The 21,388-nt window shown below is 34.4% G+C and overlaps 2 protein-coding genes across 2 annotated transcripts; one reads left to right on the forward strand and one right to left on the reverse strand.

The window, feature by feature from the left end:
* Positions 1–1,567: 1,567 nt before the first annotated feature.
* LOC142356898 (uncharacterized) lies at positions 1,568–16,103 on the reverse strand (the record flags this gene model as incomplete). The annotated part of the gene is made up of 4 exons (XM_075408657.1): positions 16,081–16,103; positions 15,564–15,879; positions 3,920–4,263; positions 1,568–1,777 (listed from the first exon to the last, which is right to left on the reverse strand). Coding segments are annotated over exons 2-4 (792 nt in total), but the record flags the coding sequence as incomplete, so codon positions are not given.
* A 41-nt stretch (positions 16,104–16,144) lies between these two features.
* On the forward strand, positions 16,145–17,512 carry LOC142356899 (uncharacterized; the record flags this gene model as incomplete). The annotated part of the gene is made up of 2 exons (XM_075408658.1): positions 16,145–16,321; positions 16,452–17,512. A coding segment is annotated over exon 2 (811 nt), but the record flags the coding sequence as incomplete, so codon positions are not given.
* Between the last annotated feature and the right edge of the window lie 3,876 nt (positions 17,513–21,388).

Raw genomic sequence — 21,388 nt, forward strand, 5'->3', positions numbered from 1 at the left:
TCAAAAAATCTTTCTCTATCAGACTGTAGTTGGACAGTGAAACTCCTCCCCAGACCCTCAATTCATTTGAAAAGTTCTTGACTAGGTTGAAAAGCAATTTATGTTGAAACACTATATAGCGAATTTTTTGAGCGCGAAATTTGACAACTTATCGAGTACATTTTTTGTATACCAACTGGGTCAAAACTTTCTATATCAGACTGAACTCAGACAGCGACACTCTTCACTAGACTCTAAGTTCATTTGAATAAATCCTTGACTTAGTTGATAAGCAATTTATGTTGAAGCACTACATAGCGATTTTTTGAGCGCGAAATTTGACAACGTATCGGGTACTTTTTTGGTATGCCACCTAGGTCAAAAATTCGGTCCCTCTCAAACTGTACTCAGACAGTAACACTCCACTCTAGAGCCTCAGTTCATTTGAATAAGTCCTTGACTAGGTTGAAAAGCAGTTTATGTTGAAACACTATATAGCGATATTAGAGCGCGAATTTTGACAACGTATCGAGTACTTTTTTCGTATACCACCTAGGTCAAAAATTATTTCCCTCTCAGACTGTACTCGGACAGCGACACTCCTCCCTAGACCCCCAATTCATTTGAATAAGTCCTTGACTAGATTAAAAAGCAATTTATGTTGAAACAGTATATAGCGAGTTTTTGAGCGCGAAAATTAACAACGTATCGTATATTTTTTTCCTATGCCACTTGGGTCAAAAATTCTTTCCATCTCAGACTGTACTCGGACAGCGACACTCCTGCCTAGAGCCTCAACTCATTTGAATGAGTCCTTGACTAGGTTGAAAAGCGATTTATTTTGAAACACTATTTAGCCAGTTTTTGATTGCGAAATTTGACAACGTATCAAGTACTATTTTGTTTATCACCTAGGTCAAAAATTTTTTCTCTATCAGACTGTACTTGGACAGTGAAACTCCTCACTAGACCCTCAGTTCATTTGAACGAGTCCTTGACTGGGTTGAAAAGCGATTTATTTTGAAACATCAAAATAGCGAGTTTTGAGCGCGAAATTTGACAACGTATCGAGTACTTTTTTGTATACTTCAGTTACCACAGAAAACCTTGCACCAAATTTTCAAGAAAGTATTGGAAAAACAAAAAAAATCTGATCATTGTCGTTTTATAATCTGGACAGTGGTCTGAATTTGGGTCTGATCATAGGCGCACTATAGTCTGGACAAAGATCTGGGTTTGGTCTGAAAAGCGGTCACTTTGGTCTGGAAAGTCTGATCATAGTCTGTGTATAGTCTGGACAATGGTCTGAATTTGGGTCTGATCATAAGCGCACTATAGTCTGGACAATGGTCTGGTTTCGGTCTGATCAGAGGACATTTTGGTCTGGAAAGTCTGATCAGAGATCATTTTGGTCTGGAAAGTCTGATCAGGGGTAACTTCGGTCTGGAAAGTCTGATCAGAGGTCATTTCAGTCTGGATAGTCTGATCATAGCTCAATTTGGGTCTGGACCAAAACCTGGGTACTAATCTGTTGTAAAAACGAAATTGAAGACCGCTTCAAAAGTTCATATATGGATTGAAAACTAACCTCGTGTTCAATATCATTATCATCAGGAGGGGGCGTACTTTGATCCCTGAGGGTGCGTTGTGATCCGTTCTCCTGGCCTGGCAAAAAACTGGGCGACTCTTCGTTTCTCTTATCAAGCCCAGTTGAGTCATTAAATTGGTCCACCTCTTTGACAGCCGAATTCTTGGAATACTGTTCCACATGCGATGGTGACTCCTTCTCATTGTTGGTCTTGTTTCGACAAAATTAATTTTATTCACAATTATATGCATTTAAAAAACTATATCACTCCATCGAGATATTCAGGGGGGTCTAAACAGGCGCAAATACAAGTTTTGTTCCTCAACCATTCATCATTCTTGGCAAGTATACGCGTCGTACAAGTACAGCTTGCTGTCAAGCTATGTCAAACTTATATCATATGCACAATTACATTAGGTTGATATCTCCTAACCTTCTATCATACTTCAAAATAGTGTAGAATTCAAAAATCTGACTTTTACCACAAAGTGTCGCAATTGAAAGTGATTTGAATTTCAAATATCGGCTACCAACAAATTGATAGGAAGACTGTTGACTGGCAATTCAACGTCACTTGGCGAATCGCACATATGTGGAACAAAATGAGGGGGTTTATTGATTAAATGAGGGGACTAGGTTTACAAAAGAAAGTTATTGACAAGCTATTTTCAGGTATTTACCTCAGTTTGATCACAAATTGTTAGGTAATTTTACATACCACGGAGCAAGTTTCTTCGTTGTCAATTTGAGGAAAGTTGTTTTAGAAATAAAAATAGGGGGGGGGGGGCACTAAATTTCGAAATAAGGCTATTATCTTGAGCTGAGAGTTTGACCGTTTGATTATTTGGTAATATCAGAAGTCCCATATTGCTTTTGTTTTTGTTTGAATATCTTGAATAGAAGTCAAAAATGTATAAAAAAGCCCTTGCGGTCATTTTTTTCTTCATTTGAAGTCATCAAAAATTACGTGAGAAAAGGTTAACTAAAGTAGTCAATGTAGCGACGTTGACAAATTCTTTTGTTATTGTCAATTATTGTACATTGGTGCATGATAAGTTACCAAGGAGTCGCACCATTGCAATATCACAACAGTAAAAAACAGTGTCGTGGCTAAAGAAATGACCTGTTAAGAAAAATGTTAAGGAAATAACCTGTAACGGAAAAACGTTAAGGAAAAATGACCTGTTAAGGAAATAAGTAGATAAACAGATAGATAAAATTGTGGACCATCTTTCATAATAAAAAATTTGAAACTCTTGTTGAATTTTGATTTCTTTGAGTAACACTTTGCGTTTCCTCTTCACTGAATGGATGTTATTTGAGTTCTTGAATCATTTCATTATCTCGACTTGAGTTTCTAACAGCTGACGCTAGCAGTGCCGGGACAACAGGGCCCTCCAAAAGAAGTCCGAGAGCCCTCAAAACAGTTTTCCATTTTTGAGAGTTTAGGGTGTTAGTCCGTTCCAATCTAGTCAGCCTACCGAGATTACAGAATTAAGCAAATGGCATCTAAACAGATTTTTCCAGCCTCTAATGAGCTTTACTTTTATGAACTCCTATCGTTTTCTTTAAATTTTTTACACGCTTCTGATAAGTAGGGTTATGTTGCAAGGATATATAGGGGGACGGTTTATCTTGTAAGACTCAGAAGAAACTATTTTTCCATTACATTTTTTTTGTTTTCAGAGAATGTTATCAGTCTTGATTTGCCAATGTTATCTTTTTCACGATGATGTCACAATCCTAATTATCCTGTTGTGTAAAACAAATTTTGATGTTTTCAATCTTTGACTGCCAGAATCCTTATGGAGGTACGGTACGCTCCTTTTGGATAAAGAGACGCATAGAAGAAACTGAAACTTAGTTGAAGAACCTGATGCATATCATGCGAGACTTTTGCTTAACTTATCTTACAAAGTGACGATTATATCTTGAGGCCATTCTAAGATAAATGTTATTCTGCAAGAGCTTTGAATAAATTCTGTTATGATTGAAGATATTGTAGTAATATAGCAAGACTTCTGCATGCTTACGTATAATCTTGCGCTCCTGGTGGCTTGAAGTTAACTCTAAAATTAGATAACATTATATGTTATGTGGAGCTTCTTCTGAAAATTTAAAAATCAGAATGTCTCGTGTTCCATGTCTCGTGATCCATAAAGGTGACGTGAATGAATCTATATGAATCATGAATGGTCATGACTCGGATTTATTCTTAGTATACGATGAAATTAACTCGGAGTTTGCTAAAGGCTTGATTTATTTGTCATATATGTATTTTTCTAAGTCAACCTTCTCATCTCAATAAAAAATAATAAATCACATACAAAGTTTTGGGAAAAGAATTCTAGCCTGTTCTGTTAATTGGCCATCTTCTTGAGGTGGCCTGAGGGTCCCACTTGAAAGTTTTTTCAATCGTCGTTTGATTCTTTTCCTTGTCTTAGAAGCAGCTGTGCTCTCAGCTGTTGGTGCAGCTATGTCGGCTGATGTTTTAGCAGACAGATAAGTTCGCATCTCAGATTTCCTTGAATGACCTTTCGAATGGCGCGCGTGGTCAGAGTTCAAAGCATCCCCAAACTTGATGGATCGTTTGGAGTGAGGTTTGTTTTCTGAATCTGCGCTCAAGGTGTTGTTATTCGGTTCACCTGCTTTTAAGTCAGGCTTCAGTTTCTTTTCTTGGACCTCTATAGTAGTGTCTAAAACCACAATATAATTTTGAACATTCAAATGCAAAACAAAGCCAGTGAAATGCGCTAACACAGATATTTACAAATGAAAAAATCTTCCATCGCAATTGTCACAGACATTGCGCGCGAAGAAGGTTGGCTATTGAACTCTTTTTTCATTATATCAACATTGACTCGCTTAATAATAGGGGATATATCAATTTCCAGCCTGTGACTCATCATAAAGTGGTTTATTACACATTCTTTAACGTTTTTATGGAAAACACCATAAGAACTACACGCATTGGGGAGTACTGTTTTTGCTCTGATTTTGTAGAACAGAAACAACTTGTTTGCTGATTAACTTTGCCCATCACAACGTAATAGCTCAATATGTTCAGATCTTAAATTACGAGGCTTGTTTATCACTCACTTAATGCACAAACCAAGTTGAAGGTTTTTTTATGAATCGTAAGATATTTAGAAGAAGCGCATGCAATAACTCATTCCCCTTTAACTGTTGGCATTACAGCTTCCTAGAAAATTAAATTAAATATCATAGTTGAAATTGCCGAATGGCACTATGTTTTTCGCCGAATTCATCTAAATCATACAGAACTTTATTTTTATTTGAGTTTGTCTTATAACCGAATGGTACTGAAAGCTAGTCTTAACATGACAATAAAAGTTCTCTTGTGCTTTGTGGCCTATCAACAAAAAGATTTGCACTGCAATGAAACAGACTTGGATGAAAATCGTTAAAAAGAGAAAAACAGAAAAATCTAACGGAGAAGTCACAATTATGCCCTTCTATTGTCTTGATTGAAAACTGAAAGATTCGCATATCTTCTTATTATACTTGTATGCCCAAAAATAACCAGAGAGCATGAAAATGATTAGATTTAAAGGTAAACGAATTTTGTTCACATATAAGCAAACACGTTGTCACAAAAAACAGCATCAAGAAACAAAAAAAATTAAAGCCGGAAGGATTCTGAAACCACTTGTAGGGGATAAATGACCACCTCATTTGACATTGATTATCCTACTAAATAAAAATAAATATTTTGAAATCATAACATGAAAATGGACAATGAAAATGTATCTTAACAGAAAAAATGGTAAAGCATCTGATTAATATTTCTTTACAATTGTAAAGGATTAGTCTAACACAAATTGCATTAACCTTGATGCCTACCAGGAGATTCGTACCATCTCCTGGGCCAATAAAGGAGGAGGGGTCAGAAACTTTGTAAGGATGGATTTACGACAAACAATTATTAAAAAAAATTAACTGTACCAGTATTCAAGTTTTAATTGTGAAAATCAACCCAAAATATGGCAAAAGTTTTTTTAATAGTGATCTATATCAAACCGAATACAAGTATAAATGAAATCTCGGGAACTTGTGAAATGTTTTTTGAAGAACTGACTCCGGAACCAGAACAGTTTCACATTGTTTGCGGAGATTTTAACATTGACCATAGTAGCAAAAACATCAAGCTTACAAAAGTAGAAGACATTTTTAGGTCTTACAACTTAAGCAATATGTCAAACGTTGTGTATACTAGAGAAACAGCAAAGTCGAAAACTAAGACAGTAGAAATTTAAATCTAAGACAATAGAAATTTAAATCATCAAGTCTGCAGTAACTGATCACTATACTATCCAAATAGTTTTTTCTGATTACCTTGAAAAGACTTGAAAAGACTGTACCACCGAAAAACAAAGTTAACAGAGATTGGGGCATACTTGAAAACCACTTAATTTTAGAGAAAATGGCTTTGAAAATAAGAGACAAATTAGGCAGACTTATGTCGCAATTTTTTGCTTTGGATTGTAATCTCGCTTTTGAAAAGTTCCAAGAAGCTATCATTGAAAAAATTGACAATAATATTCCATTGAAAAAATCAAAACCCTCTCAGCAATCAAACTGGATTGACAACAGTATAAAAAATTTACCAGCAAAAAATCAGAGTTTATTCGAAATTTTTTGAGACACAAAAATAATAAAAACAAAGAAAATTTCAATAAAATCAAGAATAAGCTGCGAAAGAAAATAAGAGAAAACAAAAGAATCTATTATCAAAATTTGCTGCACAAAAACTCAAAAAACAGTTCCAGCAGCTTTTTTAATACAATGAAAGCATTCAGTGGAAATACACGAAAATAACAAGAAGAGTTGTTTGAGAAACAGATTGAAAGTTTATATCTTAACATCACAACTGTCGGAAAAATTTTGTCGAATAAAGTAATTGATCCTGGACAAAAATCGAAGACAAAAAAGAACTCTAAACAGCATGTTTTTGACCTCAACAAATGAAGCCGAAATATCAAAAGGCATTAAAAAATTGAAAAATAAATATAGCACTGATTGTGACGGACACAAAACGTTTATACTTAAAAAATAGAATATGCTATATTTCTCACATTGACATTTTTAGTCAATAAGTGTTTCCAAAAAGAAACCTTTCCAAAACGTTTGAAAAAAACAGTAGTAATTCCAATACGTAAGTGCAGAAATGCTTACGAAGCAGAGAACTGCAGGCCAATTAGTTTATTACCAACGACCGGAATAATCCTAGAGAAAATACTCTGTGATCGAATGACGACATTCCTTGAGAAATACGATTTGCTTAATAAAAATCAATTTGGCTTCCGAAAAAAAGAGAGACTACTAATGCATTAGTTAATTTCCTCGAAGGAATCAGAGAAGACTGGGAAAATGGTTTCAAAAAAGTGAAAGCTGTCGTCATAGATCTGAAGAAGACATTTGATACAATTGAACAAAATTTGCTCCTGGAAAAGATAGAAAACGTAGGAATGAGAAGAACGGTGCAAAATTCACTGAAATCCTATCTGAGTGACAGACAGCAATGCGTCAAATCGGTCGAGTTTATTTCGGAATTTTTACCAATAGAATATGGAGTGCCGCAGGGCTCGGTGCTAGGACTACTGCTCTTTCTAGTTTATATAAATGATATTCTGGTGTTCTGCGGTGACTCAATTGCAATTTTGTTTGCTGATGAAGCTGTTTTGAGGAAAAATGCGTATTCAAGTAAAGAAAAATTTGAGGAGTCCATCGATTCTGTAGCCGACTATTTTTTGCGAAACAAACTGACACTCAATTTAGAAAAAACGCACCTTGTGAATTTGAAAGCAATCAGAAAATCTTCTCAACCAAAGACAATAATTCAGAACGATGTGGTCAGTCAGAAAACGCCTTGAAATACTTAGGAGCGCATATTGATAGAAAAAACTTGGAATAAAACATATTGCCAGAATCATCTTAAAAAAACGGAGTCCACACTGCAAAATCGAGAAGAGTATAAAATGCATTCGATCAAAGTTTTGCACATATTTGAACTGTTTAAAAAATTAACAGAGATACTTAGATCGTAATGCGAAATAAGTAGTTTAAAATTTCTTATAACAAAAAAAGAAATAGAGTCAGTTGAGTCAAAAAGAATATTATCCCGTCAATTAAAAAGTTCAAACGCGGTTAGTGGACTTAGCCTTAAACGACTAGGAGTAAGCATAAGAAAATTGTTGAACTTTATATTGAAATTTAAACCTAATTTCATTTCAGAAGGACAAATCTTGAGTAAAAATAATTGAAATTTTATCAGTATATGTTTAAAGATAATTACATTGAAAAATTGCCAAAAAATAGTTTCGTTAATAAATTACGCCGATCATTTCATATCCTTTGCATCTTAAGCATTTGACAACCTGTCTTTAAAGTTTCTTACTACTGCTACTGGCATCACTTGACGAGGACCATAGGACCTTTTGATGAATTATCAACTAAGTGGCGGTTCTGTGCGGCCTGGTTTGTACAGCAATGCTAACTTACTTGGAAACAATTTCATAAAAAGTCTACAGATAGACAGAAAACTTCCACAAAAAACTCCACGAAGAGAAAACGGAGGCAAGGGAAATGAAATAAGGACAAAAAATTAGCTACAAACAACGGATAATATGCCAAAAAGTAGCCTCCAAACAAAATTAGCAAAAGTAAGCGAAAAAAACAGATTACCATCTAAAATTAGTCACTTTTCTATACCAAAACAACTCAAAACTAAAGTGAAAACAATCTAAGGGCAGCATCAAAAGAACTATATTGAATCACAGAAATCCCCAAATGCTTTAAAAATTTCATGAATAGAAAACTATTCACAAAAAATTTGAAATAATAAAACTGCAAAAAGTTTGAGTTTTTTGACATTAAGAGCGCGCATAGAGCCAAAAAACTAAAAACTTTTGAGCAAGTAGAGTATTAGAATGCTTAAAAAATCATAAATTTCATTGCCTTGATTCTAGAAGGTTCTAAATCTCAAAAAATGACAAAGACTTTCTTATAAACTTGATAAAAGGGTCAATTTTAATGAAATGTCAAGAAAATTCTGTATAATAACGTCTTCAAAAAATTTTGTGTTACAAAAATATCCAGTTAGTTAAAATCTTTAAGGCAAAAAGGTCCAGTAACCTCGAAAAACGGCACATTTTCCAAAAAAAAGCAAAGAGCACCACAACTTTGTAAGAAAATTTTTATTTCAATAATGTGTACCTTAGAAAATAGGTTTCAATAGCTTCTAGCAATAGCTCCAATAGCTTCTAGCCTCAGCAATTAATCACTAAGGAAAATGAGGCTCTAATCAACTATACAAAACATACCAATTGAACCAATTCAAAGCACTACAAAACTGATAAAACATCACATAAGTTTTTGTCACAGATAGCAACATTGAAACATTTATTGCACTTAGGTTTGCAATGAAAAACATTTTCAAATTTAAAGTGCAGCTTGATAGACAAAACAACAAAAGCGGCGTGTGCCGTGGAAATCAAGAAAGGCAGAACAAGAACGACAAAAATCTTTGTTCGAAAAAAAACCTATTAATTTTTATATGATGCTTCCCAACAAATGTTCAGTGATAAAAATTCAAATTTGTTTGTGTTCAATCAATGGCCCACCAAATGTCTCTCATATGCATAAAAACAGCGGTCGAAGAAAAACTTAACCCAATTACAAGTGTCCAACTTTATATTCCGTGAAAAAAAACCTATAAAGATTAGGCTCTATCTCTAAATGCTTGTACATATTTAAGATGCAGCAAATAAAATGACCGACATTACGCTGCACAAAAGTTCCAATGATTACTTATTTTTGAACGAGTCAAGAAACACAATGTTATTAGATAAAGTCATCAATTAATCGCAGTACGTGAAAACTTGAACAAAAAACCGAAAAGAACTCAAAAGTTCGCTGATTTTTTAAGAAAAAAAATTTATGCCAGAATTCGCTGGATTCATTTATTTATATGTAACTTGAAAAATTTTAAGATTGAGTAATATGACAAAATAAGTGCAAGAAATGCAATCGAAACTCAACTGGGAATTAGGAGTTTTGGAAATATTTAAGTTCAACAAAATGAGAGAAACTAAATGAAAAAAAAAGTTTAAGATCAAAACACTAACTAGATTCATTTGTTCCCTATCATACAATAAAAACTGTCATTATTGAAACTGATGGATAAGACCACCAAAAACACAAAAAAAGCCAGATAATTTTTTTAAAATTTTCATATGCTTTGGTTAAATGTTATGACAAATTTGCTAAAACATTTGATTATCAATAGAAACTATTAACTAGACTCCATTAATCCTCAACAGAAAGCAAAAAAAAACAGTTTACTTCTGAGACTAACAAATAAGACAGCCAGAAGACTACACGAATGATCAAAACAAAAAATTACTGATATGAAAATACGAGATCTTTGTTGCATAAACCAAAAACTATTTGATGAATTTAATAGATCAATTTTTGTAGAACAAATTTTTGACCTTTCGAAATCACTAGCTTGAAAATCAGGAGGAAACTAGCTAAAATTGAAGTCAAATTACAGCACGGAAAAACTGGAAATCAGTTCAAAAGCCAATTTTGCTATCCAGTTTAAAAACATTTTGACAGCAAATCAGACCTAAAAAATATTCAATTTTTCGTTTCCTTCCGTGACTTCATCGTGAACAAAAACGCAATTCTAATATGGATCTTCAATGCCATGAAAAGTTCAAAAGAAAACGCGAAATGATCTCAAACAAGTCCGTATTCTTTAGAACAGAATAGACGATATGAACTCAGCAATTAATCACTAAAGAAAATGAGTTTCTATTCAGTTAAAAAATTTATATACCAATTCAAAACAAAAAACTATAAAACTGATGAAACATCACATTGAATTTTCTCACAAATAGCAGCATTGAAACATTTATTGGCACTTAGATTTGCAATAAAAATATTTTCAATTATAAAGTGCAATCTGTTAGACAAAACAACAATAGCGGCGTGCGGCCAGACAATTGAGAAACGCAAAACAAAAACAACAAAAATGTTCCTTTGAAAAAAACTAATAGGTTTTATATGAAGTTTCCCAACAATTATTTATTGATATACATTCAAATTTGTTTCTGCTCGATCAATAACCCCACAAAATGCCCCACTTTTAGATAAACAAAATCAATCAAAAAAAAAACCTAACACAGTTAAAAGTTGCAAATTTATATTTAATGAAAAAACCCTACAAAGACCAGATGTTAACTCTAAATGCTTGTAATTATTTATAGATTTCTAGTAAAAAGTGAACAACATTCAAAATTGAGTATAGCCCATAATCAGAGGAAATAGACATAACATTTCAAAAAAAGGCCACAAACCGATTAAAAAATTACTTCATTTCGAAAAGCAATATTGCAACTCGAAAGCAATATCATTCGAATATGATGTTCATCAAAGTTATTTAAACAATTAAGTTTAACCAAAAAAACCCACTAAATGTTTCAAAAAAATTGAAGTTGTTTGAAAAAAATGCCGAAAGCGTACGAAAGGGCAAACTGCAAAAATAGCTCATAATTGCTTCTCAAATTCTGAAATTCGCTTGCGTTGAATAAAAGGAGTTAAAAACTTAACAGTAGTGGCTATTATATCTCATACGAATCTCTTTGGTTTACAAAATTGTTACAACGAAAAAACCACTTTGGAACAGAGGCACGCGATGAAGATGACAAATTATGACTCGCCTAGCTCCAATTTTTCTCTTACATACCTTCCTCGATGCCACTTAGAACACTGCATACAGAAAAACCATTTTTTCGCTTATTTAACTTTCAATAAACTTGCAATTACACTTTAATTACACTTTTTGTCCACTCTTAATTATTTGGGTGCATTGCTTTGGGTGGAAACTAAAAATGAATAATATGAAGTTAGAATTTTTTCACTTTTGAGTTAAGCTTCATTTTTTGCACTCTTTGTAAGCTAGAAAAGAATAATACAAAAAGACACCTCGGTCAAAAAGACCGTTTACTGAAAATCAAAAAAACATGCAAAAACATATTTTTTCTGCAAATCTCTTTTTTGAATATTTTTTAAACTCTATTCAAGGAATGGTTAAAAGAGCAAGTGACAAAACTGAAACAATTGTCTGTTGTTCAATTTGCCCCGGGGTTACCTGGAGTATTAAGGAACCACATTTTTCAATAACACCGTTTCGTGGACGCCGAAAAAATACATGCAAAAAATACGATTGTTTTGGGAAATATTATTTCAATAATTTTTTACACTCTGTTCGTGAAACAATTAGAAAAGCCATTGACAAAACTGAAGACAACTAACAAATAAGACAGCCAGAAGACTACACGAATGATCAAAACAAAAAATTACTGATATGAAAATACGAGATCTTTGTTGCATAAACCAAAAACTATTTGATGAATTTAATAGATCAATTTTTGTAGAACAAATTTTTGACCTTTCGAAATCACTAGCTTGAAAATCAGGAGGAAACTAGCTAAAATTGAAGTCAAATTACAGCACGGAAAAACTGGAAATCAGTTCAAAAGCCAATTTTGCTATCCAGTTTAAAAACATTTTGACAGCAAATCAGACCTAAAAAATATTCAATTTTTCGTTTCCTTCCGTGACTTCATCGTGAACAAAAACGCAATTCTAATATGGATCTTCAATGCCATGAAAAGTTCAAAAGAAAACGCGAAATGATCTCAAACAAGTCCGTATTCTTTAGAACAGAATAGACGATATGAACTCAGCAATTAATCACTAAAGAAAATGAGTTTCTATTCAGTTAAAAAATTTATATACCAATTCAAAACAAAAAACTATAAAACTGATGAAACATCACATTGAATTTTCTCACAAATAGCAGCAATGAAACATTTATTGGCACTTAGATTTGCAATAAAAATATTTTCAATTATAAAGTGCAATCTGATGGACAAAACAACAATAGCGGCGTGCGGCCAGACAATTGAGAAACGCAAAACAAAAACCACAAAAATGTTCCTTTGAAAAAAACTAATAGGTTTTATATGAAGTTTCCCAAAAATTATTTATTGATATACATTCTAATTTGTTTCTGCTCGATCAATAACCCCACAAAATGCCTCGCTTTTAGATAAACAAAATCAATCAAAAAATAACCTAACACAGTTAAAAGTTGCAAATTCATATTTAATGAAAAAACCCTACAAAGACCAGGTGTTAACTCTAAATGTTTGTAATTATTTATAGATTTCTATTAAAAAGTGAACAACATTCAAAATTGAGTATAGCCCGTAATCAGAGGAAATAGACATAACATTTCAAAAAAAGGCCACAAACCGATTAAAAAATTACTTCACTTCGAAAAGCAATATTGCAACTCGAAAGCAATATCACTCGAATATGATGTTCATCAAAGTTATTTAAACAATTAAGTTCAACCAGAAAAACCCACTAAATGTTTCAAAAAAATTGAAGTTGTTTGAAAAAAATGCCGAAAGCGTACGAAAGGGCAAAACTGCAAAAATAGCTCATAATTGCTTCTCAAATTCTGAAATTCGCTTGCGTTGAATAAAAAGAGTTAAAAACTTAACATTAGTGGCTATTATATCTCATACGAATCTCTTTGGTTTACAAAATTGTTACAACGAAAAAACCACTTTGGAACAGAGGCAGGCGATGAAGATGACAAATTATGACTCGCCTAGCACCAATTTTTCTCTTACATACCTTTCTCGACGCCACTTAGAACACTGCATACAGAAAAACCTTTTTTTAGCTTATTTAACTTTCAATAAACTTGCAATTACACTTTAATTACACTTTTTTTCCACTCTTAATTATTCGCATTGCTTTGGGTGGAAACTAAAAATGAATAATATGAAGTTACAATTTTTCCACTTTTGAGTTAAGCTTCATTTTTTGCACTCTTTGTAAGCTAGAGAAGAATAATACAAAAAAACATCTCTGTCAAAAAGACCGTTTACTGAATATCAAAAAAAAACATGCAAAAACATATTTTTTCTGCAAATCTCTTTTTTGAATATTTTTAAAACTCTATTCAAGGAATGGTTAAAAGAGCAAGTGACAAAACTGAAACAATTGTCTGTTGTTCATTTTGCCCCGGGGTTACATGGAGTATTAAAGAACCACATTTTTCAATAACACCGTTTCGTGGACGCCGAAAAAAATTTCATGCAAAAAATACGATTGTTTTGGGAAACATTATTTCAATAATTTTTTACACTCTGTTCGTGAAACAATTAGAAAAGCCATTGACAAAACTGAAACAAATGTTCACTGTTCAATTCGCCTAGGTGTCAAACTAAATATTAGGTAACCAATATTTTCACTGTCCATAATACTGTTTTGTGGAAGACAAAATATTATACACGCAAAAACTTATTTTTTTGGGAAACACCTCTTTAAATAGATTTTTACACTCTATTCATGAAATTATTACACGAGCAATTGTGAAAACTGAAACAATTGTTCAGTGTTCAATTCGCCCAGGGTTCAAACTTAAAATTAGGCAACCAATATTTTCACCGTCCATAATCCCGTTTTGTAGAAGCCAAAATAATATGCACGTATAAACATATCTTTTGCAAAAGACCTCTTTCAACACTTTTTACACTCATGAAATGATTACAAGAGCAATTGACAAGAATCAAACAATTGTCGGTTGCTCAGTTTGCTCCAGGATCAAAGGAAATATTAGGCAATCAAATTTCTCACCGTCAATAACCCATTTTGCGGAAGCCGAAATCGGAAACATGCAAAAACATATTTTTCCGCAAATAAGTTTTTTCAATATTTTATTACACTCTATTCGTGAAAAGGTTAAAAGAGATATTGTCAAAACTGGAAGAATTGTTCATTGTTCAATTTGCCCCGGTTTAAACAAACTTTTAGGTAATCAACAGGTAGTGTATAGAATTCGTATTTTTAGCCCCCCACACCTTGTGCTAGGAAATTTATTGATCATTTAATTACTTTTCTGGTGCATTTTGTGCTTTATTTGTATCTTTTGGGTGCATGAAACCGACGTTTAAAGCGCCTTTGAAAGATAAAATTGAACCATTATCAGAGTATCAAGAGTGTAATAAAAATATTAAGAGTATAATTATGAAGAGTGTAAAGAAAGAAATTTCCATTTTATTTCACGTATAGTTCTTAAAATTACACTTTTAATTAAACAGTTTTTCAACCCTTATTAAGTGGAGAACTAGCACACACTGAAACACCCACGGAAGGAACGTAAGAAAAGTGCAAAATATGTTTAAAAAAGGTTGGATTTTTTATTATTATTTTAAAAACTCTGTTCGGAAGTTCCCAAAAAAATATCACATATGAATGCAGGTTTTCTTCATGTCTCAACCTAATGAAACAGCGCTTAATAATACTTGTACGAAGTGGAAGAAATGGAAGATAATAATACTTGTACGAGATGGAAGAACAGCATGTGAAAATTCTAAGAACAAACCGGAGTTGAAGACTGAACTGGAGAGCTAAATGTTGTAATGAATGTTCTGGAAGTGTAGGAAAAATACATAAATGTGTGTAAAAAGCGGCAAGAAATGCTCTGATATCTGCTAACAAAATTATTTTCATTGGAAAATTATTACATAACTATCTGCTCAACGTGCTGAAAAGTGCTCAGTATACGTACGATATTGAAAATTCAGCACATTAAGCAGATCATTATGTAAAATTTATCCGCTGAAATTTTTCTCAGCGCTCTAAGCGCATTTCTTACATAATTTCAGGACAAAACATCGATTTTCCGAAATTGGCGATCGGATCTATTCTGCCCCCCCCCCCCCCCCCCCAGTTTTTAGTTTTTTTTTGTGAACCCCAGTTACAAATTCTATGTTGTTATATAGCACGTTACCATGTAAGAAAATAGCACGTGCGCCTGGGGGTCATAAAAACTTTATGCTCACTAAGCTGGGGGGGGGGGGGACAGAATAGATCCAAAATTTCATACCTTCATTTTTCGCTCTAGGTTCTATGTTGGAGTCGGAATTGGAACGACTTTTGCTTTGACGAGATCCCTTAGCTTCCTTTTCCTCACTCAAATTTGACAGCGCCTTTGTGGTCGATTTAGCTCTACTGCCAATCGGAGGTTTGCTACTGGATTTTTTCCTTTTGACTCTGACCCTTCGTTTCTGAGAGGGTCCGTTGCCACCCGCAAATGAGCTATCGAGTGTCGTGCCCGCTTCCATGGATACCAGATCTCAAGCAGCCGTCGGGTCAATTATATTACGAAGATACTTGTCAACAGAGTAGTGCAAAAGTCGAATCTATTCTGTCCCCCCCCCAACTTAAGGGGATATATGTTTTATGACGCCAAGAGGCACGTGCATTATTTTTACATAGTAACGTGCTATATAACAACAAATAATTTGTAATTGGGGGTTATAAAACCACTTGTGGGGGGGGGGGACAGAATAGATTCCAAAAATCAAATTTCTGTCTTCATGTTAAAAGGTGGTGACTTTTACTCTGAAAATAAATTGTAATGCAATGCCCCTCTAATAGTATTACTCTGCTTTCAGTATACAAGGAAGTCAACAACAGTATCAATACGAAGTCACATTCAATTCTCGTTAATCATCGGAAGTCATTCGAGATATTAATAAATTAAATTCCTCTCTTTATTTGCGTTTGCAATTGGTCAAGCTAATTTAATGACTTTGTAGTCATGCTATGCATTGTTCCATCATTCTGATAATTAATGATTCAGTTTAAACCTCGATTTATGAAACGAATTTTCCCGAACATGCAAAGATTTAAGATCGACATTAACCATAGAAGGACATTAATTTAACTCGTCGTTAACTAGAATCTTTTAGAACTCTTTTCATAAATCAAGGTCTAAAACTGGGGAATGTCCCAAAACTGAGAGGTAAAAGCGCGGAGCTATTACCATTATCAGCAGAGAACTTCAACGATATTTGATTGCAGAACTTATTACATATCACAAAAAGAACCAACTTGCTGTTTATTGTTAGAACAGATTAAGCCTAAAGCTCGAAAAAAAAATTATCTGCCATATAATTTTGCTCAATTTTCAAAGCTTTACTTTCAACTTACAACAGCTATGAACAAATTTAATTGGTTGAATGGATGATTCTGACAAATCGCCAATTGATGAGTTATCTCCACCCCCTCAAGCGAGAAGGCGAAGACGTCGGAAAAAGCGAACCAGTAGTAATCGCAATCAAAATCTGGTACGCTCAACGAGCCAATCCGACTTCGCCCGTGGAGAAAATAACTCGGAGGAGGCCTCTGCTTCAACATCTGCGTTGGTTAATACAACAAGAACATCTATTGGATCTATTGCGTCATCAAGTAGACAATATTATGATAACAGGACTAGTATCAGAAGGAAACCAACAAGATCAAAGCAGAAAAATTCTCTTGAAAAGTCTACAATATCAGATAAATCTCTAAGTTTTACTGGGTTACCAGAAACTGAGGCGAAATCCGAGACAACGAAAGCTAAAACACGAGCTGAAACTGACAATGTTAACGATGAAAAGCAATCAAAATACTATTCGAATACGATCAGGAACAATTCTGAGAATGAAAGCAAGGAGCCATACGATGTCAATTCCCGTGACGCTAACAGTGCCAATTATGACAACAAAAATGAGAAGCAAAGAGAATCAGAATTGTTGACAGAAACAAATAGCCAGAGCATTGTAAGAGATTCCTACCAAAATGCTCCGTCTCAAACTGGACAAAAGTATCTTTCCGTGAACACAAGACGCGATGCTGCCGACAAGAGTTCGATATCAAACTCAGTTGTATCTTCAGAGAAAAGCTATCAATCTTCAAAAGTAGAAAGTGTTGCACTTCAGTCGCAATCGGAGCAAAAGTCACGAGACGATTACAGTCAAGTCAGAGATAAAGATTCAAAGAAAAGGAACTGTTCCTTTTTTTCTTTTAGGTTTATTAGATTCTATGTCTTTCAAAGCCCTCGTCGAGAATGAATGGTTATGTTTTAAGTTTATGTTGGTTATGTTTTCTAAGTTTCTTTCAAAAGACGGTTGTAACCAACTTGCCAGATGGTTGTGATCAATTTGCGCTGGCAAGCCTAATGTAAGCTGAAATTTGAGACCTTGTTTTTGGCAGAAAAACTTGTAAGACAATGTATCGCCTTCTAGGAAGTTTTAAGAATCTTGAAAGATCTTAACCGTTAGTTAACCATCGGTAGTCGACTAGGGCTACCTTTTTATGCATGCACAACCATTAAGTCGAAAAACTCACTTTTTTTCGGGTAAATATACTCAAAAAAGTCAGCATTTTCCAGGTCCATGTTTAGTGACGGAGACAGGATGTTATTCTAGCAGCAGAGCATGATTTGAAAAAAGCTTTTTGTGCAATATCAACATCCTGTTTCAACTAGGTTAGAATTTTTTGGTGTCTGAAGAAATGAGGGTGACTAACATCTTACACGGTTCAATTGGTTCAAAACCAAAAAACAAGGTTTCTCTGTCACAAACATTTAGATTGTAAATTTAGGCTTTCAGCAGATAATCAATAGTATGCTTTCAATATATAGTAAAATTATGTTATAGTTTTATAAATTAGGTTTTTATCATGAAATGATAAAATGATAAGTCCAAAGAAAAACAGTAAAATAGTAGTTCAAAAGGCATTGAGGAACAAAACTTGAAAAGTGCGGAAGTAGACTCGGATGAAGAATCAGTTAAAAATGAAGAGAAGGTGGCGAAAAAGAAAAAAAAATGCAAGAAGCCATCAAAAAAGTGTCAGCACCTTATCTACTTATTATTTGCAATAGACATTCAACTTGTTGTGGTTTGTTTTGGTGTATGTGGCCATGGCAGTGAGATGGCTAAATCGGAAGCATACAATGAAAAGATAGGACTGTGGACAAATGAAAGTAAGTCAAACTATTTTCCAGAATTTTTAATCCACAGAAGTACAATTTTCAATAACCAATCTCAAGTTGCAATTCATGGTTTTTGTAACAGATGCTCGCCTTGTGTTTCACAAAGAAAGTTTTACACCGCCCAGTTAGTTCTGAGTGTTTACAAAATCTGTCCGGATACTTCGTTTATGCAGTTGGCTGTTATAACGGTATATCCGCTCTGCTGTACTTACCATTGCATTAACTAATTTAACTAAAATAGTTTTGGATTTTTTCCCAATTGAACTGGGTCCACGGATCACACAACACGGGATCTCTATATGTTTACCGGTTCTATCGTTTTGATTAAACAAATCTAAGGCAAAAATATATGCTTGAGAAGTGTTATGAAAAATTGGTTTCTAACATAATCCTAGGTGTGTGTGCGTTGCAATTTTCGCAGAGTACTCACGAGTTGAGGATTGGAAATCAGGACACAGAAAATTGCATTCAAGTTCGAGACGTTTTCGATACAAGACACAATATTATATAGAATATTGCTCAAGACAATTTTTTGGTATCAAGACACAGTATCAATTTAACAATTATACTGGTCAAGTGTTTGGTTTTGGCAAGATGCAGTAACAAATATACTGCTCAAGACTGTATTATTCCAGAATTTTAATGCTGAGTTTGTGGTAGCTCGAGTTGCTAGGCTGACAAAACAACCTGTGAGTTCCTATCTTTGTTCAGTTTGTTAACAATTTTTCTGCTGACGTGACATACGCGGCTGTTTCTGATTTGCTATACACAGTTTCCTCGCTAAGGAGATAAATAATCCTGATAAAAATAGAGCACAGTAATAGTTTTCGTCGTACGCATTTATTTGGATCTGTTTTGAATCTGCGCTGAATTTTTACTTCCTCGGCAAATTTGTTATTCCTTATGCTCAGCTCCAACATCGCCGGCCCTGTTGTCCTTTGTGAAATTATCATCGCCAGTTGGTAGTACTAGAGCGAGCTTCACTACTGGCCTCTTGTAGCATCCATCTTTTGTTCGGATTTTCGCTGATCCAATCACTCCGTCGGAACCTTCAAAGGTTTCGGTTATTCGACCCAGATTGTAATATCCACGTTTGTCACTGTCTTCCACTAACCACAAAAGATCGCCCTGTTGAAGACTTCTGTCTTTTGTGGTCTGCCATTTCTTTCGAGTGTTCAACGTTGGCAAGCACTCTTTACGGAATTTGTCCCAGATGATGTCTGCGTAAGCTTGTGTTTGTCGGAAGAGCTTTCTATGATCAACAACTTGCTCTGCACCTGATAGATACGGTAAACTAAGGTTCTTGATGTCAAGCAGCAAATGGTTTGGAGTAATAGCTTCTAAATTGGTAGCATCAGAACTGACCGGTATCAGCGGTCTATCATTCAGCGTCTGTTTAACAAGACACCTCGTGGTTGACAGAAAATCTTCCGTGACTGATCGATTGCCCAGCACAGCGTACATTACCTTCTTGCAACTCCTAACCAGTCTTTTCTACACTCCTCCAAAAAAGTGGTGCTGCAGGTGGTTTGAACTTCCATCTGATTTCTTGTTGAATTAGATGTTCTTCAATTTGCTGCCTGTTCCATGCTGCTATATACTCTGCCAATTATTTTTCAGCTCCAACGAAGTTTGTCCCGTTATCACTAAACATTTTGACCGGTTTGCCTCTTCCAGCAAGGAATTGCAGAATTGCGTTCAGACAACTATCAGTGTCTAGTTTTGGCACAATCTCTATATGTACTGCTCGTACAGTGAGGCATGTGAATAGACAGCACCAACGCTTTTCGTTTCGTCGACAAATTTTTACTGCGAATGGTCCGAGATAATCTACGCCCACATTCGAGAACACTGTTGATGCGACTAATCGTTCGTCAGGCAGGTCTGCCATTTCTGGTGTCTTTGTTTGGGCTCTTCCCTTTTGACATCTAATTCATTTGTTTCTGATCGATCCCAAAGCATTTCGTATGCCTAGGATCCAGAATTTCTGCTGAACTATGTTTCTGACATGTTCAGTACCTTCGTGATGACTATTCTTATGTTCATTTTGCAAGAATAATTCAACCACATGGTGCTTCCAATGTAACAGTATTGGATGCTTGGTTTTGAAGTTCAATTGACTTTTACCTATTCTGCATGTAGCACGAATAAGTCCTTGCTGGTCTATGAATGGTGAAAGCTGGAGTATTTTGCTGTTGTTTAGAATTTCCTTTTCAGTTTTGAGAGATTTCATCTCTTCAGCAAACTGTTCCTGCTGCAGTAGTCAGAAGATGCTTGCTTGTGCACCCTCTCTTTCTTCAACACTTAGTGTTTTATTGCCGGTTTGTGTTTTCTAAATACGCGCTGTACGACTGCCATTGTTTTTACAAGTCGAAATTGGTGAATCGTTCCCACTGAATCATCGGCTTCTTCTCTTCTATCTTTGCTGAGAAGACTATTTGGTCGTTTTGTACAATTCAGGCTGTAACAAGCAGAAGTCAAATAAAATATTGCTATTGCAACCCGACTGTTACCCCAACTCCATTTTTACCCAACTTTGCGACTCACTTTGAAAGAAAACCAGTATTAAGTCGATTGCAGACACACACACACACACATATATATATAACATATATATATAATATTATATATCTATCTATCTATCTATCTATCTCTCTATCTATCTATACATTTATAAATATATATATATATATATATATATATATATATATAGTTTTTTAAGAGAAAGAGAAAGAACGCAAACGCACACACACGCACACACACACAGAGAGAAATTTCTAGTCAATTTTTTTTGCAATAAATTATTCAAATATACAGAGGGTACTCTAGGAAAAATCAATCACTTTTCAATGATTTATATCGTTTTTCCGAGCCAATTAGGCCATGGCTCC

Source organism: Convolutriloba macropyga, unplaced genomic scaffold (genome assembly GCF_964194025.1).
Source record: "Convolutriloba macropyga unplaced genomic scaffold, txConMacr16.3 SCAFFOLD_2142, whole genome shotgun sequence".
In the NCBI taxonomy this organism is placed as follows: Eukaryota; Metazoa; Xenacoelomorpha; order Acoela; family Convolutidae; genus Convolutriloba; species Convolutriloba macropyga.